This window comes from Benincasa hispida, chromosome 11, assembly GCF_027475165.1.
Source record: "Benincasa hispida cultivar pf3 chromosome 11, pf3_genome.v1.1, whole genome shotgun sequence".
NCBI lineage: Eukaryota > Viridiplantae > Streptophyta > Magnoliopsida > Cucurbitales > Cucurbitaceae > Benincasa > Benincasa hispida.
The window spans coordinates 47640381-47667617 of NC_143488.1; the positions used below are offsets into that span (position 1 = coordinate 47640381).

The 27237-nt window shown below is 35.5% G+C and overlaps 3 protein-coding genes across 4 annotated transcripts; 1 reads left to right on the forward strand and 2 right to left on the reverse strand.

The window, feature by feature from the left end:
* Positions 1-848: 848 nt before the first annotated feature.
* LOC120090162 (DNA-directed RNA polymerases II, IV and V subunit 11) lies at positions 849-5021 on the reverse strand. Its single transcript, XM_039047685.2, has 5 exons — positions 4728-5021; positions 4564-4653; positions 4398-4476; positions 2506-2601; positions 849-1171 (listed from the first exon to the last, which is right to left on the reverse strand). The coding sequence occupies exons 1-5, from the start codon at positions 4778-4780 to the stop codon at positions 1139-1141; spliced, it is 351 nt and encodes a 116-aa protein (XP_038903613.1). The 5' UTR covers positions 4781-5021; the 3' UTR covers positions 849-1138.
* A 5733-nt stretch (positions 5022-10754) lies between these two features.
* On the forward strand, positions 10755-16683 carry LOC120089780 (uncharacterized). 2 transcript variants are annotated; one of them, XM_039047173.2, is made up of 13 exons: positions 10755-10911; positions 11350-11586; positions 11685-11811; positions 12666-12793; positions 12881-12950; positions 13050-13152; positions 13926-14043; positions 14196-14277; positions 14665-14726; positions 15211-15283; positions 15373-15453; positions 15995-16075; positions 16357-16683. In XM_039047173.2, the coding sequence occupies exons 2-13, from the start codon at positions 11387-11389 to the stop codon at positions 16522-16524; spliced, it is 1293 nt and encodes a 430-aa protein (XP_038903101.1). In that variant the 5' UTR covers positions 10755-10911; positions 11350-11386; the 3' UTR covers positions 16525-16683. The 2 variants fall into 2 exon arrangements, with proteins under 2 accessions (XP_038903101.1, XP_038903103.1); XM_039047175.2 differs by having other exon boundaries at positions 11418-11586.
* A 6811-nt stretch (positions 16684-23494) lies between these two features.
* Positions 23495-27011, reverse strand: LOC120091636 (polygalacturonase-like). The gene is made up of 9 exons (XM_039049736.2): positions 26635-27011; positions 26361-26489; positions 26090-26257; positions 25973-25993; positions 25683-25890; positions 25512-25593; positions 25294-25402; positions 23986-24102; positions 23495-23894 (listed from the first exon to the last, which is right to left on the reverse strand). Exons 1-9 carry the CDS (start codon positions 26893-26895, stop codon positions 23679-23681), a joined length of 1311 nt encoding a protein of 436 aa, XP_038905664.1. The 5' UTR covers positions 26896-27011; the 3' UTR covers positions 23495-23678.
* Between the last annotated feature and the right edge of the window lie 226 nt (positions 27012-27237).

The following is a 27237-nucleotide window of genomic DNA, read 5'->3' on the forward strand; positions in this document are numbered from 1 at the left end:
ATTATTAAAGTATATTAAAAAAAACAGCTTTTTAAATATGATATATTAATAACAAATGAAGTAATAAAATTTAATCACAATAAATAATTAACTGATTAAAAATAACCAATAATGATTATATACTCATAACGAGTGATCAAATTAAAATTAATTTCAATAAATAATTAATTGATTATAAAAAAAAGTAATAAATTATCATTATTGAAAAATGAATTTGGGTACAAACTAAATTTAACTATCCTTATTTTAATAATTAAGTATATTTAAGATATTATTAACTAATAAATTAATAATTTATGTAAAAAAAATAATTACATTTATTTATAAAATTTTATTGTAAAAATTAATAAATACTTTGATAGATTATTATTGATTTATTAAAATAAATATTTATATTATTTTTATTAAATTAATATTAATTACTTAATTAACTAACTAACTATATTCAAAATGAAATTATATATATATATATAACGGATGGAAAGGTAAAAAAAGAAAACACATAATTTTGGAAGGCAATAACAAATCCTTGTCATAAATGAGGATGTCCGATAATTAAAAATATTAAACTATGAAATAAACATGAGATTTGAGTGTCTGCACCCATTCTCCTAAAAAAAACCCTCCAAGCAAATGACTGCTAAGAAAGTAATCAAAATGTTAAAAGTGGCTAAATGAGAAGAATAACAAAGTGTGGTTGAAGGATGATTTACCTTTCTTGGTAAAAAGACGTCTTCCTCCCCACTCTTTGAAGGTTACTGTATGACATGAAGAAAATAAATAAAAATAAAAAATAAAAAATAAAAGCCAATTTCATCTCGTGATATAATGGAGATCTAACAGCCATCAACAAGAAAATACCACTACATTTAAGTACCTGAAAAGTTATTCCAAACAATGCCTTATTAAATAAGTACACCGACAAAACTGAAACTTTCAAAAGGATATTCTAATAACACGAACATATATATATAATTTAGATGCACTGTCATACAAAAAGAGTTTAGCAAGTTACAAGATGGTTTCAGCAACCTTAAAGAAAACGAAACAAAGTTCTTGGAAATCCATTTAATGTCAGCAACCCATTGTCTTGTACCTACATCTTGAACTGAGCTCCACCAAGTTTTTCAAAGCCAAATCAATAGTCCCTTGAGAACTTCGCAAACTCGGCCTGCAAGAAACAAGTTTCAAAGCATTTTAGAACTCAAGGATACTGTTTTACAACATTTAAAACCGATCTGTTCAAGTAATGTTGTTTTAGACTTTTAGTTCCAAAGCTTGTGCCTTAGTTTCAAGTCCCTAAATTCGAAAATTCTGAAATGTTTCAGCCCCAAGAAAGCTGTTCGAATCAGGTTTTGAGGTTGTCGTGATTTAGTGTTTTAGAAAACAGCTGTTGAGTGACTTGTAAAAGTGAAGACTGTTTTGCACTGGATATCATTCTTTACAATATCATAATTATGTAAGCATATATTCAGTAACCGCCTTATTGTAACTATAGTTTAACTAATCTTGTGATCAATTGGAGAAGTTTTTTTTTTTTTGTAATCCATTTGATAGGTCCCCTTTTGTAATTTCATCTCATCAAAGAATTTTTCCTATAAAAAATATTTTAAAATTTTAAAAATAAAAAAGGCTTATAATCACAATTTCCACATATCGATTTCTCTTGGTTTCTCTGTTTTGTTGTCTACTTTTGAAGGGTATTTTCTCAAAATCCAAGCCAAATTTTGGAAAGAAAAAATGTGGTTATAAAAACTTGTTTTTTTTATTAATTAGTTATGAGTTTAAATGCTTTGTTAGGAAAGATAAAATGATCTCAAAAACCAAATGGTCATCAAACATGACTTATTCATGGACATGGACTCAAAGTTGAAATTTGAGTAACTCCATCCCTCCATTTCCACCGTTATCCATTACGGACCTCATTAAGTTGAGTTTTCATTTATTTTTTTACATTTGTCAGTGTCCAAGCCAAGTTCTACACGCCTTGATTATTCTCACAGACAACCACTTGAGCCTACATTTCACATCGGAAGACTAAGTTATTAAATCTTAGAAAGGTTATCACCATGACTTTTAACCAAATGAAGTGACCCACTCCCTTAATACCCCTCAATTTCTAGAATGGTACAATGAATTTGAGATGACTTTCAAAAGTGTTTTTAACTCGTTAAAAACACTCCTCAGAAGTTTGAGTTTGGTTAAATGATTAAATAAAAATATTTACTAAATACTTCAAGTTCTTTTGAGAAGTAATGAATTAGTGCTCTTTTCAAAAGAGCTTATAGAAAATGTGTTTTTACTTAATAACATTTTCTTCCAAAGTCATCCATACTCACTATCACTCCTAACCTCTATTAGATTTGCTATCACTTTTTTTTCCCTTTTTTTATAAGAGTTTTGCTATCAATTTCAACAGCACTTTACTTTGCACCGAGAGCATTTATTAGCTAAATATGGCATGATCTCAAAACTAAGTTTAGAGAAAGAGTAGCGAATTCAAACCTCAAATGCATTTTTCAAATGATCAAGCTCCTTGTCTAAATCATTGATGGCTTGATTATATGCTTGCATTGGTGACGATTGGCTAGTAGTATGGATCTGAAGAGCAGTAATAATCAGTTTGTGAAAGATAACCCCAAATATATACATACCATTATATCAACCCAACAGGAAAAAGATACAGGATGGCTGTAAAGAAAATAATCTTTCTTTGGACGTTTAAGGGAGAAATTTCCAAAAATACATCATTCAAATGCAACAGCCGTTTATTGTGTACCATATACAAGTGCAGTTTCATACTAAAATATCAAGAAGGAGAGAACCATCATGTTGGTAGTTCACTGAAAAATTATAACGAAACCAAAAGGCGACTAAAGTCGCATCAAGTTAAAGTTGAACAAAAATCTCAAAATGGTTGGGCATATTTATATGGAGGTAAGAAACAGGAAAATAGATTGGTTCTTAGAAATTAGAACCATATTGAATCATTAATACACTAACGATAAAGCACTCCATCAAACATGTAAAGTGGATGGACTAGACATGTTGAATTCATCATCTTGTTTCCTTGCTTAAAGGATATTTCAGGTTCCCTCGTTACTTATGTACATGCAACATGCAACGGATCATATACAGGTCAATTCCATCTGTAGGTAATATTCAGCAGGACCAATATAAATACCAAACAATCCTTTTATACAACGATTGTAAGTGGTCAAGCCAGCACAATGCAGTAAGATAGGTAAGACTAAGATGTAAGATTAACTTGAGAGAAAAAAAGAACACAACAATGATCAAAAACCAAGAATTTAATCAACTTCAAATGTCTTGTTTTCCAGCTTTTGATATCCTAATGGTTCCAAACAACAAGAAACCCCGCCTCTGAAATTTGAGATACTTGAAATTACATCTTTGCAACACAAGCATATTTGGATCAATTAAAATAATTTAAGAACTTGCTTCACACTTCACTATTAGTAAAGTTAGTAAACATAATCTTGCTGAAACCCCATTGAACCATGTTCTCAACAGAAGACCAGGCATATAGTTAAGTTCTGGGGCATGAACTTTCATAAACAGTTATCCTTATCTCCCTCAAAAAGTTAGTTTGTATTCCAAAAGTTTGATAAAAACCAAAGAACTGAAATGATATTGAAAATAAAAATAAAGGGTGAAGGGCTGCAATGACCCCCTAGTATTCAATGTACTTCGAACCCCCCTTCTTGAATACTCCCACCCAGGCCTAAGCAAACTAAATCTTTGCCTCCTTCCTCCCAACTCACTCGATCTGTTTATGATGAAGTCCTACTAACAAGCTCAATGGCTTATTGCTAATAAATAACAATTATCCTAATGGTTGTCCTAAGGGCAATGAGAAACCAAGTTGCATAGCCTTTTTAGCTTGAGTTTTGACCCTTTTGAACCAAAATATGTGATTTCTAACTTCAATATATTACAAACAAGGAAAAATAATATATATATATATATATATATATATATGAAAACAACAACTTTCATTGAAAAAAAAAGAAGAAAGAATATAATACCCCCCCCAAATAAATAAATAAACACCACCTCCCTGAAGAAAGGGTGAAAAAGAACATATGTCAAAGTGAGAATATTTGTTAAATCACTCTGAACTCAAAAGCTTGAACGTTCTTCCTTGTCAGCTCATTGATTAGCACGAGATTCAACAAGTGACAGTTTAACCTCATTGGGGACGACTGAAAGAATTTAAACTTAAAAACCGCCAAGCGCCAACTACTAAACCCAACAGCTTGAACCAATGCAGAACCTCAAAATTGTTCACCAAATCAAAACAAGCACCAAGTAACAGAACATGGATAAAACCCTATTCAAAACTCCCTTGAAAATAAGAGGGAAAATGAACTGACCCGGACAATGATTTTATACTGCAAAGGATGAGGAAGCTTATATCCAGCAAACAACACATTTTCATCTCTGTGCAGCTGCCTGCTCATCGAGGGAAAAAAAACCATTACTAACTCCACTTAAAACAAATTTCAAGCAGTAATATACAATTTTTCAAAAGGGTCATACATGCGCAAGATGTTTCCAATGGTATGTTCCTCTCTTTCAATTGTAAACGACGCCGCATTTATGATTTTTGTGTCTCTCTCGTATGAGACCCTAGAGAAGGGGGAAATGTTAGAAACTGAGAAAATTGGTGTGAATAGAGAAAGAGGTAGAGTTTGTGAAATTACTTTTTGGTACCCTCTGGGACAACGAAGCGCTCGTATCGGTCGGGGGCATTCATGGCTTTTGGTCTTCTTCTGAAGCTGCTGTTTGAACTCTGGGTTTTGCAGTAATGAAAGGGAAGGTGGCTTCTGCGAGAGGAAGAAGGGGAAGACGAAGAACAAAGAAGCTTGAGTTTTTAGCCTTGCCAGTGAACGATGTCGTTTAAGTAGAAAACATTTTGTCGTGTTTTTTGGTGCCCGAATTTCCCGAAGCGGAAGATTTTTAGTATTAAAAAAATAATAATATGTCGAGAAATTATTGGTCGAAATGAAAATATGTCATAGCTTTCAATGAGTTTTTTTTTCTTTTCCTTTTTTTCCTCCTTTTTTTACAATAGTTTTCAAAGAGTTAAAAGACCTTATTTGTGAAGAAATTTTGACTTTTTAAACGTTTAATTAAAAATATTTTAAATAACTTTTTAAGAGTTAGATTTCTTTTGAATTTTGAAAAGTTTTTATTTATATATTTGATTAGAGATGTCCACAAGACGGGACGGGATCGGGATGTCATTTTCCACATCCCGCTCCCCATTTCATTCTCTAGTGAAATTTCCCGTTGGTATCAAGACAGGGATAGTGAATTTTTGCCCATTATTTTTTTAAAAAAACCAATTAATTTAAAATATTAATGTGAGCAAATTTTAATTGAATAATTAACTCTATCACTACATTATTTATGGTTAGTTTTATATGACCATTTGGATTTAAAGATTAATTACTAAAATTTTGACAAAAAAAACCTAATATTAGAAAAAAATAAATATAAATCAAATTATATATATATAACTAACTTTAAGCAATTTAAATATATTCATTATCTTGACTAATAAACAATCAAACTTGAAATTTAAATGTAATATTTTTATAATAATAATAATAACATAACATTAATAATTATACTTATAAAGGCTAACCAGGACGAGGATGGAGAACAAAGCGGAAGCGAGAGCGGGGATGGGGAATGCACTCCCCACCCCTGTTCCAATATAGCTCATAGGGAACTATTTTCCCCTCACTCCCTCCCCCCATTTCCCACCTAATCGGGGAATCCCCACCCCGTCCCCACGAGAAAATTAGACATCTCTATATTTGACCTTTAAAAATGGACCAATGACATAATTTTACTATGGACGTTAAATATGGATGAACATTCAAAAAACAAATCTAGAAAATTCACATCAATTGTTTTAAAATACAAAATTAAAATTATTAATTTATAGTGTTTAATGGTTGTCGTATATAGTAATTTAACATTAATAGAAACACTTTGAGCATATAATCAAATAAAACAAACTTCGTGTATAAAAATATATTTGAGAAAATGTAGCCCAATACAATTATATTTTTATTTTAAAAAAGTTTTTATAAAAAGTGATTCAATGCAGATGACTTTTTGAGAAACATTTTACTAGTTGTTCAAAAGCTCAACCACAAATGGGTACTACTTCAATTGTATCTTTTGAGGCTCTCCATTTCTTTGTTCGGCACTTGATGATTCTATGACATGGTTAAGTTAGGTTTGGTGTTACTCTAATATCACTTGTTAGCGACAGTAGATCTCCAGATATCTCCAAGATGATATGATATTGTCTCATTTGAGCATAAACTCTCATGACATTACTTTTGGTTTAACCCAAAAGATTTCATACAATTGATGGTATTGTCCATGAATTGATACCCAGGACCATCCCTTTTATCTAACGAATGTGAGACTTTGATCGCATTCCTAATGCCAACATATATGCATTATAAACTTTGACCTACAATTTGACATAAGATGCTATAAAAAAAAACTTTAACCCCTTAACAACTTACTTTTTTTTATGTGCATATTACACTCTATTACACTAATAAGAAAAGATATTGTAATTTTGTTGTTTGTATGAAATAATAGTAGTCCATCTCATGTACAATGATTACATGTTAAAAATTATTAAATATATGTGAATGTTTTAACTTGACATCTCAATTGAGTTTTAAAAATTTAAAAGGTTAAGCAAACAAAAACAACCACTAGGAAAATCATATTTTTTAAGATTAGAAAAAATTGTACTAGATATACCCATGACTTAATAACTAAACTCTGCATTCCAAACACATTCTAACTTCACAAACGTATTATCTCTAATGATTTTAAAACTCACCTCAATGTCCTAAATAGTCCCTAATATTTTTTTTCTCGATCACCATTTTTTATATGATCTTGAAACTTACAAGAGAGAAATGATGAAGTGGGGATTGACTCTATATATCATTTGCCACCTTTGATAAACATGATTCACAAAAAGCTTACAAAGCACAATGTTAGGGAGAGCAACATTAGGATCAATATTTGAATCAAAATCTTCATTGGTCGTAGGACTAAGCTTTTGTTAGGTTTTATGTCCTAAAACTCGTGGTTTGTAAACATTAGAACTTATTCTGAGAATTCAATAAAGTTGTTGTTGAATATATATATATATATAAGAAATCCAATAAACCTAAGTCCCTTGACTACTATATGTGTACTTGAACTTTATGTGGAGACATACAAGTGAATTAGATTCGAGTAAATAGTCAAAATGATCTATAGTATAAGAATAAGGTTGAGTACCTTATTCTGGTAACACTATTGGATGCGGCCTACTCTGTAGTTGTTACAAAGGGTTGTCAAGTGCTATTTACGAAGTGATCCTAATTCGTGCATGTTGAGACATGAGGAGTGGGGGTGTCCTGTGCAAATGAGTTTTGTGCAAGATCGGACCACGAAACCAGTCACTCTTACTTTATAACGTTTTTTACTATTTCAGACTGACTATTTCAAAGCGATGACCTAGGTAACTTGACCTTAATCCCGAGCTAACTATGAACTCCTATTTGTTCATGATTATCCTTTGATCTGCAAACGATGATAGTAGACCAATTGCCTCTGCTCAATAAGCTTACCATTTTGGGGATAAAATCGGATGAATAGTTGGGAACATAGGGTGCAAGAGGGAATTCACTCCTACTCGATTAAGGTTAATAGAGAGGTTGTTTCCTTCAAGTGCTGATTATGGGTCTTAAACAAGAGGCCTCACCCTCTCATTGCTCTGAGAGAGATTCGATTTGTTGATTGGATCATAAACCAATTGTTCATTAGGGGATTAGTGGAACTTAAGGAACAAGAGGTAATTTCGGGGGTAAAATAATCGACCCAGCCGTTATTACGAGCAACCTGTGAATGGTTAACTTACTAATCATGGTTATATCAAGTGGGCGTAATATATCTACATTAGGGGAGTTCAGATATGGACTTTAGTGGAATCACCCATTAGTTAATGAATAAGGGTTAGATTGGTCTAATGAGCTTAGCTGATTAATCTTGGATCGTTGGAGCCCATGATCTTTAGGTCCGTAAGGTCCCCCTACTAGCTCGTAAATGGATAAACTTTAGGATAACTTGAGAAATTAATTTGAAACGTTCAAATTAAATGAAATAAGAGAATAAATATTTAAATATGATTTAAATATATGAATATGATTATTGTGCATAAATTAATTAATTTTTTAAATTAAAAATTTGAAATTAATTTAAGAAAATCAATTTTTGAATTTAAATGGTTTAAAATCATTTTTTATTTTTTTAAAAAAATGGAAAAACGTTTTGCATGGTTGCACAAAATGGAAAATGAATTTTCTCCACTACCATCATCTTTATGCTCACACAAAAGCCATTATCTTTTCTACTTTGATTCTCCAAGCATGAGTTGCAAGTCATGCATTCAATCTCTTTGCATGCTCATCTAAATATATAAAGAAGATTAGAGTTGTTGGAGAAGAAGAATATACAGAATTTTAAGAGAAAATTTTTTGAAGAAGAAATTGTCTTCTTCAGTCGGGCTGCCGTGAGCTTTTCTTGTTTCTTCACATCTTCAAGCTGTTTTTGAGTCTCACAACTATGCCTAAAGCTCCAAGAGCATAGTAGGGAAGACTTTGATGTGGTTCACGTTGATATCAAGTGAAGATAGCAGCTGAACAAACGTTTTCTTGGAGAGTTCATCAAATGTATGTTCTGAAAACCCACTTTTTAGAAGAGCATGCTTTAGTTTTTTGCCAAAATTAGTGAATTAGAATGCTTATGGACCCTTGATACTTCCGTTGCATCTTGTTTAACTCTTTCAGCTTTTTCCCCTTCAAACTCAATGTCTTCAAATTGGTGATTACTTAATTCTATAGTTACTCGCAATATTAGGCTATTGTTGCTGTAGTGTTTGTGCATGCAAAAGTCTAACATCCCAAAATCTAGTAATAGCAACACCAAATCTTGGAGGACCACCATGGTAATGCCTCGTCGAGAATAACATGGGAAGAAGATATAGACCTGTCTAACCTTATTCAAACCAAAATCATACCAATATCAAAATTTGAAAAGAAACTTATTCGAAATTTGGTAAGTGATTAAATAAAAGCAATCAAGGAAAATCTACTTATGTTACAAATAAATCAAAATCACTAATTTCCAACACAAGCAAGGTTCATTCATTATTTATGGATTTCAATTCTTTAGCTGGAATTACCAAGCAAAAAAAAAAAAAAAAAAAAAAAAAAAATCTCCATCCTCTCTCTCTCCCCCGTTCATTTTTAAACAACTACACTCTCCAATCTCCACCTCAACAATAATTTTCTCTTCAATTTGGCCTTAGCATAAAATGGCATTCTTCTTCCATTTCATACCTTAATGTTCTGCAGTTTTTACAAAACACGGAGACCCTAACTAGAGCAATCTGTTCCATTCATCCATGTCCATTAACCAAGATGTTTCATTTCTTCCCATCGCATCACCTTTTAGGTACGATCCTTTGAATATTCATATTTGAAATGGAAGAATTTCAATGATTCCGATGATGATAATGGTAGTCTAGATAATCTTTTTCAAATTTAAAAACATTAATGAAATTTTTTAAAGTTTAGTAGTACTTTTGAAACAATCCTAACGTAAGTTCACTGGATGAATGACCTAGACTTTAGGGAGAAAATGAAATTTCCCCTACTTTTAAAAATTGAAGATTTTCTTAAGTTGTATTCTAGTGAAGTTATGAAAATGAATCTCTTGCACGTCGATTGGGCCTCTAGCTCCCTTTCCTCTCTCTCCTTTCTCTCGTGCTCTCACTCTCACAAGTTGTATGGTTTTACCAAAGTTGGAATGTGACTTCAAACTAAATGGAAAGGGTCACACAAATGAAAAGTGAATATGCAAGAGGGAGGAATCAACCTTTGAGATTGAGGTTTTATAAAATTATTATTTTCCCTAATGTTCATATGCTTTTCTACAATATAATCCTTTATTTTTTATGGGACAAGTTATAAATATAGATATTAAAAAAAATTATAAATATGACCAAATTTAAATAGTCTATCAGTGATAAACCATATCACTAGTAAGAGTACATTAACGATAGACCATATCACTAGTAGGAATCTTTCAATGATAGTTGGCTATATTTGTAATTTTTTTAAATGATGTTATACACTTGGTTATTATTCCTAAAAATGCTATCAAATGCAATTACCACATGGTTGATAAATTAGCAAATTTAAATTAATAAAAAAAATTCAAATTTCACTTTTTTTTTTCCATTCAATTCTACAACTATCTAATTATGAATTTGTTTTTGATTTCATGCTTTTGAAACTTAAGTTCATAATATCCACTTAGATTTATCTTATCTTTTCCTTTTTCAGTTTTCCACGCTTTAAAGTGTTTATGGGATCTTAACCAAATTAAAAAAAAAATATCCCAAAACTATATATCTTGTAAGTTTTTATTTTTATTTTTTTGGAAAAAAAGTTTTTAAAATTAACCCTTAGAAAAGAAGTTTTCAAATTCAAAAAAAGAATATTAAAAAATATATGATTTAAAGCTTATTAGGAAAATGAAGAAAATTTACAAAACTAAAGAAAAAAGAAAAAGGATTGCTCAAAAAAAAAAAAAAAAAAGAAAAAAAGAAAAAAGAAAAAAAACCGAACAGATTTGGACCGGGATGGCCATAAAATCCGAATACTACGCCTTTCATTCCTCTCCACTTTCTTCTCCGCCGCTCAATCTTCGTCCCTCTGAATTCCGCCGCACCGCCAACCGCCGGAAGTGGAGGTTGTCAAATTCCAGCCGCCCTGGTTACCATATCTCCATGTAAACCCTAACATTCATCTTGTACAAACCTGAAATTTAAGCCTGTTACATGTTTTCGTCTGTGCAACTGTGTCTGCCAACTGCCAATCACTCTATCCCCTTCCTTAATTGCGTAAAAACATTCCGTCTCTCTGCTATTCTGTCTATTGGCTTTGTGAATGGTGCTTGATTCTGTCTATGCTTGTAGTATTTCTCTGTTTAAATGGTTGTCTCTGTTAAGGGTGCTTGTTAAAACTTAAAAGTAACTATTTTTCCCCTTTTGTGGGGAGCCGAAGTTTTCTTTTCTGTTTGTGCTTGTTTGCCAATTTGTTATTCCTGATTCTCATTCAGACTGTTAGCTAGTTTTTGCATTGTTGAGTAATTGAACATGTAGGGTTGTTTGATTCGTTTTTTCGAGTATTCCACCTCTCTTAAAGCATTCAAGTTGCTCATGATCAGAATTTTCTGAGGAGCGGACTGTGATATGAATTGAGGGATGATGAAGTTTGCTGGATGTTCTGTTACAGCTTCTTTGACTCCTGTCCAGTCTGTCATTCAGAAGACTCATCCCAGGCTTTCATCCAGTATATTGCAAAAGAATTTGTCTAAACCAATTAGTTGGTCTTGTAGTCGGATACTTCGTCAAGGTCCAGAAGCAGAAATGGTTGCTGGACGTTATTCCCCTCCATGGTTTAGGCGAGTTTTCCGCATCATATATTGTTGTTATCATTATTATATGTGTTCCTTGAGTGTTATATCTATTGACCGAGATTGACTTTAATTTACTTTCTCAGTATTGCTCCTATGATGGAATGCACTGATAATCACTACAGAACTCTTGCTCGTTTAATATCAAAGCATGCATGGCTGTACACCGAGATGCTTGCTGCTGAAACAATTGTTTATCAAAAAGATAATCTTGTAAGTTTGCGGCAGAATCCTTTGGACAATAATTTATCTATCAATGTTGCCTTCAAATTTACTCAGTAGTGTTGCTTTTATTTATTAAGAATGGTTGTAAGAGGCATATTTGCAATTTCCTTGATTTTCCATTTATTACTCGAGGCTTTTGAAATTGTGTGCAATTTTTTCACCCTCACAAGACACATTGCTTCCGTGTTAATGGGTTGGGTTAGTGAATAATTATTTTTGTACCCTTTCCCCACCCTTATGAAAACTTGAGAAGTTTTGCCTCCAGTTACCTCAACAAAAGATCCTGGCCATGAATCCTACAATATATCACAACTTTCATGAGCGAAGTCTGAGTTGGACCAGGGTTTTCTTTCATTTTACTGACATTTGGCCAGCAAGAGTGATGGTGTGGTGGTCTTTTCAAGTTGTGGGATGCTAATTAGATTGAACCTTGTGACAGTTGATCATGTTTGACCCTTCATTGTGGGGATCTGCTTAGTTTCCAAATTGGCCTGACCTCATATCTTGTTTATTTCATTGTCACTTGTCAGCCAAGTTGGACTAGGGTTTTCTCACCTTTTTTTATTAGAGACAATAGACGTATGCGCACTGGACTAGGATTCTCTCACGTTTAACTAATATTTGGTTGGTGAGAGTGAAGAAATTTTGGGTGCTTTATTTTTCTCAAAGAAGAGTTACCAACTTACCATCTTATTGCTACCATTGTAACTTGTGTATTTGATGTGGTAGGTGTTGGAGGCATATTTCTCTCTTTCATGATCATACTTGAGTTACTTATGATATGCATAACAGTCTTATGTTTTGACCATTTTTTTCATGTAATCTTCATTTATTTTGCACAGGACAGGTTCTTAGCATTTGCTCCAGATCAACATCCCATTGTCCTGCAAATTGGAGGAAACAATTTGGATAACATTGCAAAAGCTGTTGAACTTGCCAATCCTTACGGCTACGATGAAATTAATTTGAAGTGTGTCTTTAATTATCTTCTTCATTTTCTTTCAGTCTTAGTTTCTTATAAATTCTAATCTCTATACTTTTCAAATATATTTTTTAGCTGTGGATGTCCAAGTCCAAAGGTGGCTGGACATGGGTGCTTTGGTGTTCGCCTTATGCTGGATCCTAAGGTTTCTGGCTGTGTGCTGGTTATATTTTGATTTCAGTCATCTTGCACATTTTATTTTCTTCAGCTGTCTAACCTAGGTCTGTCATGTTGGCAAGGAAAGTTTGTTGGTGAAGCCATGTCAGTAATTGCTGCTAAAACTGATGCCCCTGTAAGCGTGAAATGTCGAATTGGCGTTGATGACCATGATTCTTATAATGAACTTTGTAAGGTTCTAGTCATTTTTCTCTTGATAGAAAGCACCGAGTACTACTTCTTTGCTTATATATGACATAGTGATGTCTATTGGTATTGTCGTTTTATATTTTAGCATTTCTTTATTCATTTCCTTCTGTGGAGCACGATTATTTCTTGCTATTTGCCATCTTGTGTCCTTTCTCGTGTGAAACTTATCTTTCTTGTGCTTAAAAGTGGCTTTGAGTACTCTTTGAAGTGGATGAACTGGTAAAGTTACAAGTTATAGATATGATCTTGAAGGAAATGTAATCCCATTAGGAACTCTTAATATAATCTTCAAATGTGAAAGTTATCTTTCTTGAAGTAGCTTTTGTTAAGTTTCTTAGGGTGTGATTTGTTCTTCCCCTTTTCATACTTTTTCACCCTATGAATAAGAAGTTGCAATTTGTTTTTTAAAGAAAAAGAAAAGGAAGAAGACTTCGACCACCCATACCTTCATCTCTTCCCATTTCAAGAAAGACAACATTTTATAATGGGTAGAGAAAAGAAATGCCTTCATGGAAGAACTTCTTTGGAGAAACTCCTTTGGGCTACAATCATAAGCCATCTCTAGTCCCTGAGTTCTGCTATGTTAACACAAGCATAGGACATTTGAATTGATCCTTGGTGTTTGATATTTGAAATTTCGAGAGGCCTTGGAGATTTGAATATTCTTTCTGAAAAGTCATTCTCGTTTGATGTTACATTATGTGGCTTCTTAGTTGCTAATTTGTTCTCACACTTCTGGTACCTTTTGTTTCAGGTGATTTTATTTACAAAGTTTCTTCTTTGTCGCCAACTAAGCATTTCATAATCCATTCCCGCAAGGCACTGCTCAATGGTATCAGCCCAGCTGAAAATCGAACTATTCCTCCTCTGAAGTACGTTTATTAATAACTTTCTATAGGCTTAAAGAGCGCCTTTTGTTTTTTGGTTCAAGTATTTCAATATAGACCATACACTATTTTTAACCAATCTGTAAAATAATGGCTAAGAGCATACTTTTATGATTATAATACTGGCTTGATCACAGATATGAATATTTCTATGCACTGATGCGTGACTTTCCAGACTTGAGATTCACAATAAATGGGGGCATTAACACTATTGATGAGGTGGGCTTCTCTGCTCTGCTGTAAGCTGTAACTGGACTTAACATATCAGAAATTGGATCTTTCCAAACTAGAAAAGCATAAAAATAGGCATTAAAATCACTGCAGGGGTTAACCTAGTAGTTAAAGAGAAGAACTGTAAAATATGTCTTTTTACATGATATGGTCTCCACTGATACAACGAAGGTGTGGTGGATGCATTTCTATTTTTCAATATCTTGCATTGGACTATAGTTATTCAATGATTACTTTATGCGGCTTATTGACCCAAAACTTGTTTATTGGGAGATGCTTTCAATGGAATGAGAGTTCCTTGTGAAATTTGCAGCATACATTTGATAAATTTGCAAATTATAAATTAATGTTAATTTATTTTGAATGAGTTTACAGGTTAATGCTGCTCTGAGATTAGGAGCCCATGGTGTAATGATGGGCCGATCTGCTTACCAGAAGTATGTTTATGCACATTTTGGAAATTATTATATTTTCTTTCCTTTGTTTGCTTTTTGTTACCAGTAAACGTAGGCAAATTCTTGCTTCTTTTCAAGGTATGATAATAAGACAGTTCTATAATCACAGCTAGTTCCAACCTTTTCAGTATAAGAAGACCTGAAATATGACCTTTGTGTTCCATGCTTAAAAATTAGAATTCTTCTGTAATATCTGATTGTATCTGCCGGTGGTGGTCGGGTTTAAGATGAAGTTATTACAATGAGAAAAAGTGTTCTTTTTCTGTTTTCACTATTTATAATTTTAATATTTTTTTAACTTGTTAAAATTCAAGTTACTACAGATGGAATAATCATCACACTAACATTATTAGTTAGGTTGAGTTTCTGTATTTTTCAACAATATCTTGGTATGTATGGATATTTTCATCAGAGTTGGTTATGCCATACCTTAATTTGACTGATTGCTGTTATTTATTCTCCATAGCCCTTGGCGTACTTTAGGACATGTAGACACTGCAATTTATGGTGCTCCCAGCAGTGGTATCACACGTCGTCAGGTACAATGATAAACTTAGCTGTGGAATGGATCCTTCTGCTTGAAAGTTGACTATTGTCTCATTTAGTTGCATACTTGTCCATCTCCTAGGTCCTTGAACAGTATCAAGTATATGGGGATTCTGTTTTGGGTAGATATGGAAATAAACCAAACATACGAGATGTTATAAAGGTAAGATCTTGTTGGTGGCTTGCAGCTTTTTGGTAAATTTTTTACTCACAATATTTGTCTCCCAAGTTTTTAGTTGGTCTTATTTCTTTTGTATGACATGTGTTAACTATTTTGTTTCAAATTGTGGGGTTGAGATCTGGACATATGTCTATAACTAAACTACTCCTATGGTCTGGGTTTTATTTAACTTTACTCATTTTCAGTAATTTTAAGTATGCGACATGAACTCTGTAATCTTCTCCCACCACTAATGTGGCATTACGGAGGAGTGCTGGGAGTAGGACTTATATGTTAAGGTGTTGGGTTAGCATTTGTGCACGAGATTAGACCGTGTGGATTTGATGGTTGAAGATTTGCAATTTATAATGTTAATTATTGCACTTTGGATCTCTAGGGTGGCCATAAGATGGTATGGTGATTAGTTATAGACACTTGTTGATTGATCAGACTAAGGTCCCTCTATCAACTACCTAGGATGTTGATAGGTTGCTTCCTATTATTGCATTTTTGTAACTTTGAGCTCTCTTTGATTCTGCTGCAGCCGTTGCTTCACCTATTTTATACGGATCCTGGGAATGGTCCGTGGAAGCGTAAAGCTGATGCCGCCTTTCAGCACTGCAAGGTATTAAAATATGCTGGAAGAGAGTAGGTTCATCCTAGTGGATTTTGATCTGAATGCATGACATTTTTGCTCTGCTTCCTTTCAACAGTTGTGAACTTTTCATTTTGATTTTAGTTTTACTAAAATTTGGATAATTCAAATCAGTATTAAAACTTCACGTTTCTATTAACAACTGAGATTTTTTGCTTGCATTGTTACGGAGGTTTTCTGTCCTTTAAATATCCCCACCTTTAAATGCTTGGCTGCATGGCTTTTAAGTGAACTGCTATTGGGCCTTGCAGACTATCAAGTCATTTTTCGAGGAAACACTTGGGGCCATTCCAGATTATGTATTGGATGCTCCTGTAGCAGAACCTCCATCTGGACGTGAAGATCTTTTTGCCAATACGCTTAGTTTGATGCCTCCTCCATATGAATATAGAGAGCAAAACGTCGTATTAGAGGCTTAATTTTGTATCATTGTTTAAACCTTGTATAACAGAACAATCTTTATATATTTTTCACTTATTCTTTGCATATTCGTTGATGGGTAATCAAAGATATTGCCCTTGTAAACTGGCCATTCATCTTATTTATCAGTAGAAAGGGTTATTAGAGGCTTTTGCTCTTTTCTTGAGACTACTAGTTGCCTTTTCTTTTAAGGTCATTGATTCCTCTTCAGAGATATCTTATGCAACATGACAATATTTCGTTGGGCTGGGATAAGATAATGGACAAAGCCTTTTAGGAGCATTTTGGGCTTGTTGAAATACGTTAAATTAGCCCTAAGGGCATTTTTGTATTTTTACTATATTTGCTAAATTAGGGTTTCACATTATTCTATTTATATCTAAGGTTGGGTCTATTGTAAACAAGACATAAAAATAATAAGTTCTTTTCTACCGTGGTTTTTCTTCCCCGAATTAGGGTTTTTCACGTAAACTCCTTGTGTTGTCTTCTTTCCCTATTTCAATATGGTATCAGAGCAAGGTGATGAAACCCTAATTCCGGTGGAAGAAACTCAGTCATCAAACTTGATAGGTGAAGGTACGCTGAATAATGAGGTTGTGATTCAAGCAGCGGTTGACCGCTATCTCCGAACTATCATCCCAGGTGGCTCAGCCGAACAGATCCAGCTGGCGAGCCGAACAGCAGGTGGTGGGATTGCTCCAGCTGGTGCGCCGATTAGCTTCCAGTCTCAGCCGTTCCAACTGAACACCATCGATCGGATCCTTCCAGCCGAACAGCAGGTGGTGGTGGACGGTCACGCCTTCCAGCCGGCGCACGCGATCGGGTCACAACCAATTGGACCCTCAGCTTCGCACACAACCGTCTCAGCCTCGCACGTTCTCCAGCCGGCGCACGTGATCGATCTACAGCCGATAGGTATCTCGGCGTCGCACAGAATCGCATCTACACCAGACGGTCATGGGCTTGTTCCAGCTGTCGGGTCGAGTCAGATCGGCGCGATTTCTTCCGCGTCGCAGCAGATCGCCGAGCCGTTCGTTCGTTACCCATCATCACAGCCGTCTGGGAGCGGCGCCGGTCACGGGTTGCCGAACTTTGCCGCTGGTGGATTTCCGGCAGTAGCTTCATCACAGTATCATGGTGGACAGTCTCTTCCTCATGTATATCCAGTTCAGCCCTAGTTTCGAATGGGTGAGTCCATTGAAGAAAATCCCATGGTATTTAGACAGAAAAATTCTAGATCTGAATCTCATGGGGAACTCCAACAACAATTAGCTAGACTTCAGCAACAGATGGTCGCCCTGGGAGCCCAATTGAATGGCCATGATTCTTCCCCGATGTATTCAGAAAATCCGGTATCAATGTTTCCTACTCCAACTTCTAATCTTTTATCTGGAACAATTGGAAATTCTGCAAGAATGATCACAGGAGAGAAGTTGAATGGGCAAAATTACTTCTCTTGGTCCCAAACCATTAAAATGGTTCTTGAGGGACGCCATAAGTTTGGATATTTAACTGGAGAGATACCACGACCGAATCTTGGGGATCCTCAAGAACGTGTCTGGAAGGCAGAGGATTCTTTGCTCCGCTCAATGTTAATTAGTAGTATGGAACCACAAATCGGGAAACCCTTACTCTATTCAGCCACTGCCCGAGATATTTGGGATGCAGTCCGAAGGTTATATTCGAGGCGTCAGAATGCATCCCGCCTGTATACTCTACGTAAACAGGTTCACGAATGCAAACAAGAGAGCATGGATGTAACGTCATACTTCAGCAAGATGTCATTGTTATGGTAAGAAATGGATCTATGTCGGGAGATCATCTGGACCTGCCCACAAGATGGAATTCAATACTCCAAGATAGAAGAGGTTGAGCGTGTGTATGATTTTCTTGCCGGGCTACACCCCAAATTTGATACAGTTCGCAGTAGAATACTAGGGCAGAAACCAATTCCATCTCTCATGGAGGTATGTTCAGAAGTTAGATTGGAAGAAGATAGATCGAGTGCAATGAATGGGCCAAGTGTTACCACTATAGAGTCAGCTGCCTTCGGGGTGAAGTCCGCTGGAGCTGATGGTGACAAGCAGAATAGTAAAACACCCCCAGTTTGTGAGCATTGTAAAAAACAGTGGCATACGAAGGATCAGTGCTGGAAATTGCATGGTCGCCCTCCAAATGGTAAACGTCGCCCTCCGAATGACAAGTCGAAATCTGGGCGTGCTCTAGTGGGTGAATCAGTTGAGGGGGCTGCACAACCCCAGACACAGCTTCTAGTGACTAATCTTGGTGATTCAGGTACCATAGGAATCAGAACAGTTGCTCAATCAGGTAACCCTCAATCCTTTAGTTTCCTTGCTGAGGGGAATGAGTTATGGATTCTAGATTCAGGAGCAACCGATCACTTGACTGGCTCATCCGACCGGTTTCTCTCATACTATCCAAGTGCTGGAAATGAGAGGATTCGAATTGCGGATGGGTCCTTCGCTCCTGTTGCTGGAAAAGGCAGACTGTCACCGCTTCAGGGATTAACTCTGCAAAATGTCTTACATGTGCCCAAAATTTCTTACAATTTATTATCAATAAGCAAAATAACAAAAGATTTGAACTGTAGAGTTGCCTTCTCACCAGATACTGCTTTGTTTCAGGACTTGAGCTCGGGGAGGACGATTGGCACTGCCCGATATGACAGAGGCCTATATTTCCTTTCTACAGATGCTTCCTCCAGAAGCTTGTTTAGGACTAGTCTTTTATCTTCGTTTGCTATATCTGAAACAGATTATTTATTGTGGCATTTTCGTCTTGGACATCCTAGTTTTCAATATATGCGGTATTTGTTTCCTCATTTATTCCATAATGTGAATGTTTCTTCATTATCTTGTGATGTCTGTATACGTGCTAAACAACCTCGCGTGTCATTTGTTTCTCAGCCCTATAAGCCTACCCAGCCTTTCCACCTGGTTCACAGTGATGTTTGGGGTCCCTCGAGCATCACTACCCTGTCTGGTAAACGGTGGTTTGTAACTTTCATTGATGACCATACCCGACTTACATGGGTATATCTTCTTGCTGATAAGTCCGAGGTTTTATCTACCTTCAAACAGTTCTATACCACTGTATTAACACAGTTTAACACAAAGATTGCCATTCTCCGAAGTGACAATGGTCGTGAGTTTGTCAACCACACCTTCCAGGAATTCCTAGTGTCAAAAGGGATCATCCATCAAAACTCGTGTGCATATACTCCACAACAAAATGGGGTAGCTGAACGAAAAAATCGCCATCTTATTGAAGTTGCTCGTTCCTTGATAATTCCAGCGTCTCTTCCTTCGTACCTGTGGGGAGATGCAATTCTTACCGCAGCTCATCTAATTAATAGAATGCCTTCCCGAGTTCTAAAGTTTCAAACCCCTCTTGAGTGCTTCAAAGAGTCCTATCAGTCTACCCGTCTTATTCCTGAGGTTCCTCTTCGTGTGTTTGGGTGTACAGCCTTTGTTCATACTCATGGTCCACACCGGACTAAGTTTGCTCCACGAGCTAAAACATGTGTGTTTGTCGGGTATCCCCTTCATCAGCGAGGCTATAAATGCTTTCATCCATCTTCCAGAAAATATTTTGTCACTATGGATGTCACGTTCCTTGAAGACAAACCGTTCTTTCCCGTTAGTCATCTTCAGGGGGAGACCATGAATGAAGAGACTAACAATTCCACGTACTCCATACCCATTAGTCTCAACCTTGAGCCTAGTCCGAATATTCCTGAACCTGAGCTTAGTCCCAATATTCCTAGACCCAGTCTACCTAGTCTTGAACCTAATTCTGCTCCTGTTATTCCCGTGTCGGTTCTTCCTACTAAACAAGTGCCCTGGATAACATATTATAGGAGGAATCTCAAAAAGGAAATTCAGGAAACCTCTGGTGTTCCATCGGAAAGTGTCCAAGCGTCAGAACCAGCACAAGTTCAAGATCCTGTTGTTTCGAAGGAGAATCTTGAAGAAAAGTCTGGGAACATAGAAAATGACGAAATGAGCTCAGAGAAGGTTGAAATGTCAGGAAGGGATGGGATGCTGAAAGATCCTCAAGAGGATGCAGAATTGTCTCAAAAGTCCGATACTGAAGAGAGACAGACGAAAACTGACAACTACGATACCACTCTGGATATGCCAATTGCTCTGAGAAAGGGAACCAGGTCATGTACAAAATATCCTTTGCATAGCTTTCTGACCTATAGTAACTTATCTCCTGTTTTTAAGGCTTTTACTACTCAGCTAGATGCTCTAACAATACCTACCAGTGTACATGCGGCCATGGAAGTTCCCGAATGGAAAGCAGCAGTAATGGAGGAAATGAGAGCTCTTGAGGCAAATAAGACTTGGGAGTTAGTAGCTCTCCCTAGAGGTCACAAAACAGTTGGTTGCAAATGGGTGTTCACAGTGAAGTATAAGTCTGACGGAACACTTGAGAGGTATAAAGCCAGGTTAGTTGCTAAAGGATTCACTCAGACGTATGGGATTGATTATTCAGAAACTTTTTCCCCAGTGGCTAAGTTAAACACGATTCGTGTTCTTCTGTCTGTCGCCGTGAATAAAGATTGGCCCCTACATCAACTAGATGTAAAGAACGCATTCCTAAATGGTGAATTGGAAGAGGAAGTTTATATGAGTCCACCTCCAGGTTTTGAAGCTAAGTTTGGGAATCATGTTTGCAAACTCAGGAAGTCTTTATATGGGTTGAAGCAGTCTCCTAGAGCATGGTTTGACAGGTTCACCGTGTTTGTTAAGTCCCAAGGGTTTGTTCAGGGGCATTCTAATCATACCTTGTTTACCAAAAAATCACCCTTAGGAAAGATTGCTGTATTGGTAGTGTATGTTGATGACATCATCCTATCAGGGGATGATACGGCAGAAATTGCTAAGCTAAAACAAAGGATGGCAAGTGAATTTGAAATTAAGGATCTTGGTAGTTTAAGGTATTTTCTAGGGATGGAAGTGGCAAGATCAAAAGCAGGAATATCTGTTTCTCAGCGGAAGTACACTATGGACTTGTTAAAAGAAACAGGAATGACCGGATGCAAATCTATTGACACTCCTATTGAGGTCAATAGCAAACTGAAAAATGTTTCGGAAGGAGTTCCTGTGAATAAGGAGAGGTATCAACACCTAGTAGGAAAACTGATTTACTTGTCTCATACTAGACCTGACATCTCCTATGTTGTGAGTGTAGTAAGTCAGTTCATGCAGAGTCCATATGAGGAGCACATGGAAGCCGTGACTCGAATTTTGAGATATTTAAAGTCCACCCCTAGGAAGGGCTTGGTATTCAGGAAACATGACACACGAAGCATCGAGGCATATACTGACTCAGATTGGGCCGGATCTGTGACTGATAGAAGGTCAACCTCAGGGTACTGTACCTTTGTATGGGGAAATTTGGTAACTTGGCGGAGTAAAAAACAGGGTGTAGTGGCCAGAAGTAGTGCTGAGGCAGAGTATAGAGCTATGAATCTGGGAGTGTGTGAAGAAATCTGGTTGCAGAAGGTTTTATCTGATCTTCACGAGAGTAGTCCTGGGCCTATGAAGCTGTATTGTGATAATAAGGCTGCCATCAGTATTGCAAATAATCCCGTACAACATGATAGAACCAAACATGTTGAAATTGATAGGCACTTTATTAAAGAAAAGTTAGACCGCGGAGCTATTTGTATTCCCTATGTACCTTCAGTCCAACAGATTGCCGATGTTTTTACGAAAGGGTTATCGAGACAGACGTTTGAAGCTTGTATTAGCAAGTTAGGTCTTGCCGATATCTATGCCCCAACTTGAGGGGGAGTGTTGAAATACGTTAAATTAGCCCTAAGGGCATTTTTGTCTTTTTACTATATTTGCTAAATTAGGGTTTCACATTATTCTATTTATATCTAAGGTTGGGTCTATTGTAAACAAGACATAAAAATAATAAGTTCTTTTCTACCGTGGTTTTTCTTCCCCGAATTAGGGTTTTCCACGTAAACTCCTTGTGTTGTCTTCTTTCCCTATTTCAATAGGGCTTCCAACTTCAATTGGTGATATGGGCTATTATAGCCCATTCACCGTCCAATTATAATAGTTGGTGCTTCGAACTATTATAACCCACAATTAACTATAGTATTATTAATTTAATTCTTATTTATTATCATGTTTACTATTTCTTACGCATCCTCTTTCATTCTCATTAATGCATATTAAAATAGTTTGTATTCAAACACAAACTATTATAATACATATCAAAATAGTCTGCATCCTAAATGCATGAGAACTATGAAAATGGCCAACTATAATGATTAATTCAGCATTTCAATTCAGCAGTTCAAAGCTTCCTTAGATACTATGCACAGTTCATACATCTTCATAAACTGAGGAGCTTTGTTACCACGGCACAAAACTACCATCAGCATGACTACTGCAATGCTTGATATTTTGGCTGGTGGCAACAGGCACCCCTTGAATACCTTCTAGAAACTAGTTGTAAATGCTACCAGAGCTTCTCTAGGGGAAATTGCAAAGGTCAATGGCATATAATTGAGAAAGAGAGCAGCCATGGAAGGAGGGTTTTGATGTTTGCTGCCGTTGCTTGCTCCATTGCTGGAGTTGCAGTGGCGAAGCCAAAACTGAGATCTCCAGAGGCCTAAGAAGATGAATGCCCCTGGTTTGTGATCATGCCAACTGCCAAGATCAGTCTCAACCAGAGTTGATATGGGGGCTTGTGATTTCTACCTACTGGATTCTAGTTCATGGATAATGCTGTCATCTAGTTTCTGATCCAATCTTCTTTTGGGTAGAAAGTAAATTTCTTTTCTCCTTTTAGTTAAAATATCAAGTTTAGTAAGGGTTATAATGGTTCGAGGAAGGTGGTGAGCAATCAAAGTTAATTGTTCTAACAACCATAATTGCTTGATCACACAATGAAATTGCTTGGAGGAAGAAACAGAACAGATTGAAAAGGAAAAAGAAACTTTTTATATGTGTAAACTGGGATCCATATGAACATAGTTGAACGGTTAAGACAACCTTTACATTTTCAAGATCGAAGGGTTGCATATTATCCTACCATAAAGTGAAAATTTGGTATGACATCCATTTACATAGTTCAACAACTATATTTGAGTGACAAAAAATTTCTAACACTGTGGATAAACTTTCCACCTATTTTTCAACCTAACATTCTCACAGGAAGCTGTAGCAACTTCATCTCCTTGACCAACTATATGAACTCCAAGCAAAGAAATCTCTTGACAAGGGAAGCTTTTGCTGCAATCAAATTTGATGGCATCATCAGAAGCACTTGTTCCTCTAATGTTTTTGTACACCACATTGCTTACTTTCACTGCTGAATTCTGTGCATCCATAAGAGCAAGAAAAAAAACTTTTTACTTTGAATTTTATTTAGTTCATTGTTTTATCAGGATTATGCCTAAATTTCTTTACCTGTTCTGGACATGATTCCTTTTTATCACAGTAATTCTGGTCTATAATTATTGGGTTGCTCACATTCTTCATGACAACATTTTGAAACATTATGTTTTTAGCATATCCAGAGCCTCCCTGTATATATACCATTCATTATCAAAATTTGAAAGGCAAACAAAATCAACTTTCCAGAAAAACCAAATGGGAACGGTCGACAGAGTTTAGGGTTTACGGTTTAAGTTATACTCATAATATTTGGAAACAAAATTTACATTACAAGTTTAGTCCCTAACTTTAAGTTTGTTTATTTGGTCCATAAATTTTCAAAATTATAAATTTAATTCAACTTTATTTTTTTAAGAATTGGTAGATCTATCAGAGACAAAATAAAAGGATTCTATTGTATGACAGATAAATTTCGAATGGTCAATTAGTTTTTACAAGCTTCAAAGGGAACTATTAAACAAAATTGAAAGTTTAGAGAATTATTCAACATTTTTTTAAAATTGAGGGATTAAACTTGTAGTTTAACCTTAAAAAAAAAGAGTAAAAGTTGCTGCATTTAATATTTTTTTTCTGATTAAACAAATTAATTAAAACAAATTTGTGATCCTTGCACCAACTGAATTGACTTAGTTTTGTCGTTCTTTCATTTGTCCATTTTGTTGGTTTGAAGTATGAACTCATACCCTTATTGTCAAGTACCATTCAACTACACCCACTAAACACTTGTGAACTCATGGACCCATTAGTGACACCTCATAAACACTCATTGGTGTGCAAATCACCATCAATATTCAAAATGGAAGCAAGGAGGCTAGAATTACTCTGGTTTTAATGACACATGAGGTATCATTTTTTCATATTCATCCATAATAATTCACATAGGAAAGTCTAGCTAATTTACTATTTAACTTAGTTTATTGATTTGAGATGAAGAAGAAAAGAGGTCAAAATGAGTCAAACTGCCATAAAATTTGTACTAAGAAGTTTGATTTTTCCCCTTTTAAGAAAAAGAAATGGAGAAGAAAAGGGGAGCTAAGTATTGTAGCATTTAGAAACTGAAGTTTAAAGGGTCCATGGTAGTTTGGTAGTTTGGAAATTTGGCCAAAGGGTCAATGGTAGTTTGAAAGCATGACCAATTTTTCTCTGTCAAATACAGAGAAGTCAAAGAAATGAGGAATAAATTTCATTACTTTCTGCCTTAAGTGGAGTTAATTGCAGCATAAAGTTTGTTGCTTTACATTGAAAATCATATCATTTTTTTCAAATTCCAAATCTTTACAAAAATATTCAAAATTCAAAGTAATTTTACCCTTCATATACCTGCCAAGTCTTTATTCTCACTCCATTGCTGGTTCCTGAAATCAATGCTCTATTTACTCTTATGTTTGAAACTTCAGCTTCTGAGTTTCCAGCTCCCAAGCTCCCAATGCTGCAATGGAATTAAGAAATCAGATCACAACATTGTAAATATGAAACAAAATCAGACCAAAATAGCAGTAACAGTTTGAAAAAATGCTTCAAATTCAGTTGAAGAATACCTTATTCCATGACCTGGCCCACAAGTGATATCCATAGCTTGAACATTTCTTGACCCACTTACTATTGAAATACAATCATCCCCTTTGAACACAAAGAAAAAAAAATACAGATTTCAGATCAACCCTTTAGTAAAGAAAGTATAGAAGTTGTTTCATTTTCTGTGAGTGTACCTGTTCCAATGACACAGTTTCTTATTATAGCATTTTGAGTTTCTGTGATGTGAATTCCATCCGTGTTGGGACTATTTCCTGGGGCGACGACCCGAAGATTCAAAGCTTTGACATTGGTGCATTTCTGAAATGTCAAATGCATTTGTTGTGCATTTTTGAACATCAGGTTAGTCACAACCAAGTTGATGCATTGGTAGAAAGTTACAGCCTGCACATAAGGAAAACAAGTGAATAATTTCGATTAGACGATGTCAAAAACGTTTCTGAAGATCAAAAGAATAGTGACGAACCGTTGGTGCTCTCCTGCAAGGCTGCAGATGAATCCAAGAGAAAAACAATCATCAGCCAATGGTTCAACTAAGAAATGAGATTTTATAATATGAGATATAGTTGATCAAAGTATTTACAAGTTCTTTGTTCACTTTGCAAGAGTTTTGCCACCATTTTCTGCCATTCCCATCGATGATACCATTGCCTTCTACAACAAAGTTGTCAACTCCTTCGAATTTAAGCCAATGCCGACGATCGTTGTCGTAATCCGACATTCTTGGAGAAGCTTTGATCATTCCATTGATCTAAAAATGAAAATAACAAAAAAATGAGCACAAAGTTTCCCTAAAATATGATATTGAAAATCAGCATTAACTTTTAGTATGTGATATATGCTTATACTCTTACCTTTAGTGTTAAAGGAGATCTACAAGGACCTGAAAAAGTGATTGGCTTAAGATAATATGTCCTTCCTTTAGGAACCAAAAGAGTTGCCTTCCTAGAAGAACAAGCCTCCCTCCAAGCAAGCTCAAATGCCTAAAACATACATTCATGAAAAACAAAACTAATAAGTTCATATCCGGTAGATTGTTTCGGGGAGGACAGCTCCCTGGAGAATAGCGGGTTACTCGGTATCGAAAATGTAAATATAGAGTTTGAATATGTTCAATGAGGTTTCTACCTTACTATCATCTCCTCCATTTCCCTTAGCTCCAAAATCATCCACATTCACCACCTTTGTTGAACCCGAAAGCGAGCTTCCTCTATATCGCGTCTTTGTCGTCATCAAGCTGTGAAAATCCGTGTTCCATCTGGGATAATGACTAAAAATTTGATCATGATATTGAGAAACAGGAAGTGGGTCCTCAAGGTAATTGCCAAAACAGAGAGAAAACAGAGAAAATGCTATGAAAAAGATGAACAAATGGTTTTGTTGATGCATTTTCTTTATGTTTCTTCTTCACTTTCTAAACACAAAGTTTCGAATGAAGAGAAAAATGCTGAAGATAAGACTCCAATTTGCTGTGTTTTGGCAGAGAGTATATATAGAGAAGAGCTGAAACCAAATATTTTTTACTCTCTATGTCTATAGAGAGATAATTTTGACTTGGAAAAAGCAGTTTTATTAGAAAATAGTTCTTATGGGTGGATTCAAAAGCACTTTAAAGTGATCAATGGAAGGCAGAATAGGAAATTGAGCAGTCAAAAACTCTTGATTTTCATACTGAGACATTGAAGAAAATCAGTTGGATTTTGTTTAACTGAAGCATTTTTATTGCTGGTT

Excerpts from the sequence above, each read along its gene's own strand:
- LOC120089780 (XM_039047173.2), top strand. The coding sequence starts at position 11,387 with ATGATGAAGTTTGCTGGATGTTCTGTTACAGCTTCTTTGACTCCTGTC. Across the intron at positions 14,044-14,195 it reads CGAACTATTCCTCCTCTGAA|ATATGAATATTTCTATGCAC; the intron begins GTACGTTTATTA and ends GCTTGATCACAG. Across the intron at positions 15,284-15,372 it reads GTGGTATCACACGTCGTCAG|GTCCTTGAACAGTATCAAGT; the intron begins GTACAATGATAA and ends TCCATCTCCTAG.
- LOC120091636 (XM_039049736.2), bottom strand. The coding sequence starts at position 26,895 with ATGCATCAACAAAACCATTTGTTCATCTTTTTCATAGCATTTTCTCTG. Across the intron at positions 25,594-25,682 it reads AAACTGTGTCATTGGAACAG|GGGATGATTGTATTTCAATA; the intron begins GTACACTCACAG and ends TTGTGTTCAAAG. Across the intron at positions 25,403-25,511 it reads GGGCCAGGTCATGGAATAAG|CATTGGGAGCTTGGGAGCTG; the intron begins GTATTCTTCAAC and ends ATTCCATTGCAG.
- LOC120090162 (XM_039047685.2), bottom strand. The coding sequence starts at position 4,780 with ATGAATGCCCCCGACCGATACGAGCGCTTCGTTGTCCCAGAGGGTACC. Across the intron at positions 4,654-4,727 it reads GTCCCAGAGGGTACCAAAAA|GGTCTCATACGAGAGAGACA; the intron begins GTAATTTCACAA and ends CCCCTTCTCTAG. Across the intron at positions 4,477-4,563 it reads ATTGGAAACATCTTGCGCAT|GCAGCTGCACAGAGATGAAA; the intron begins GTATGACCCTTT and ends CTCGATGAGCAG.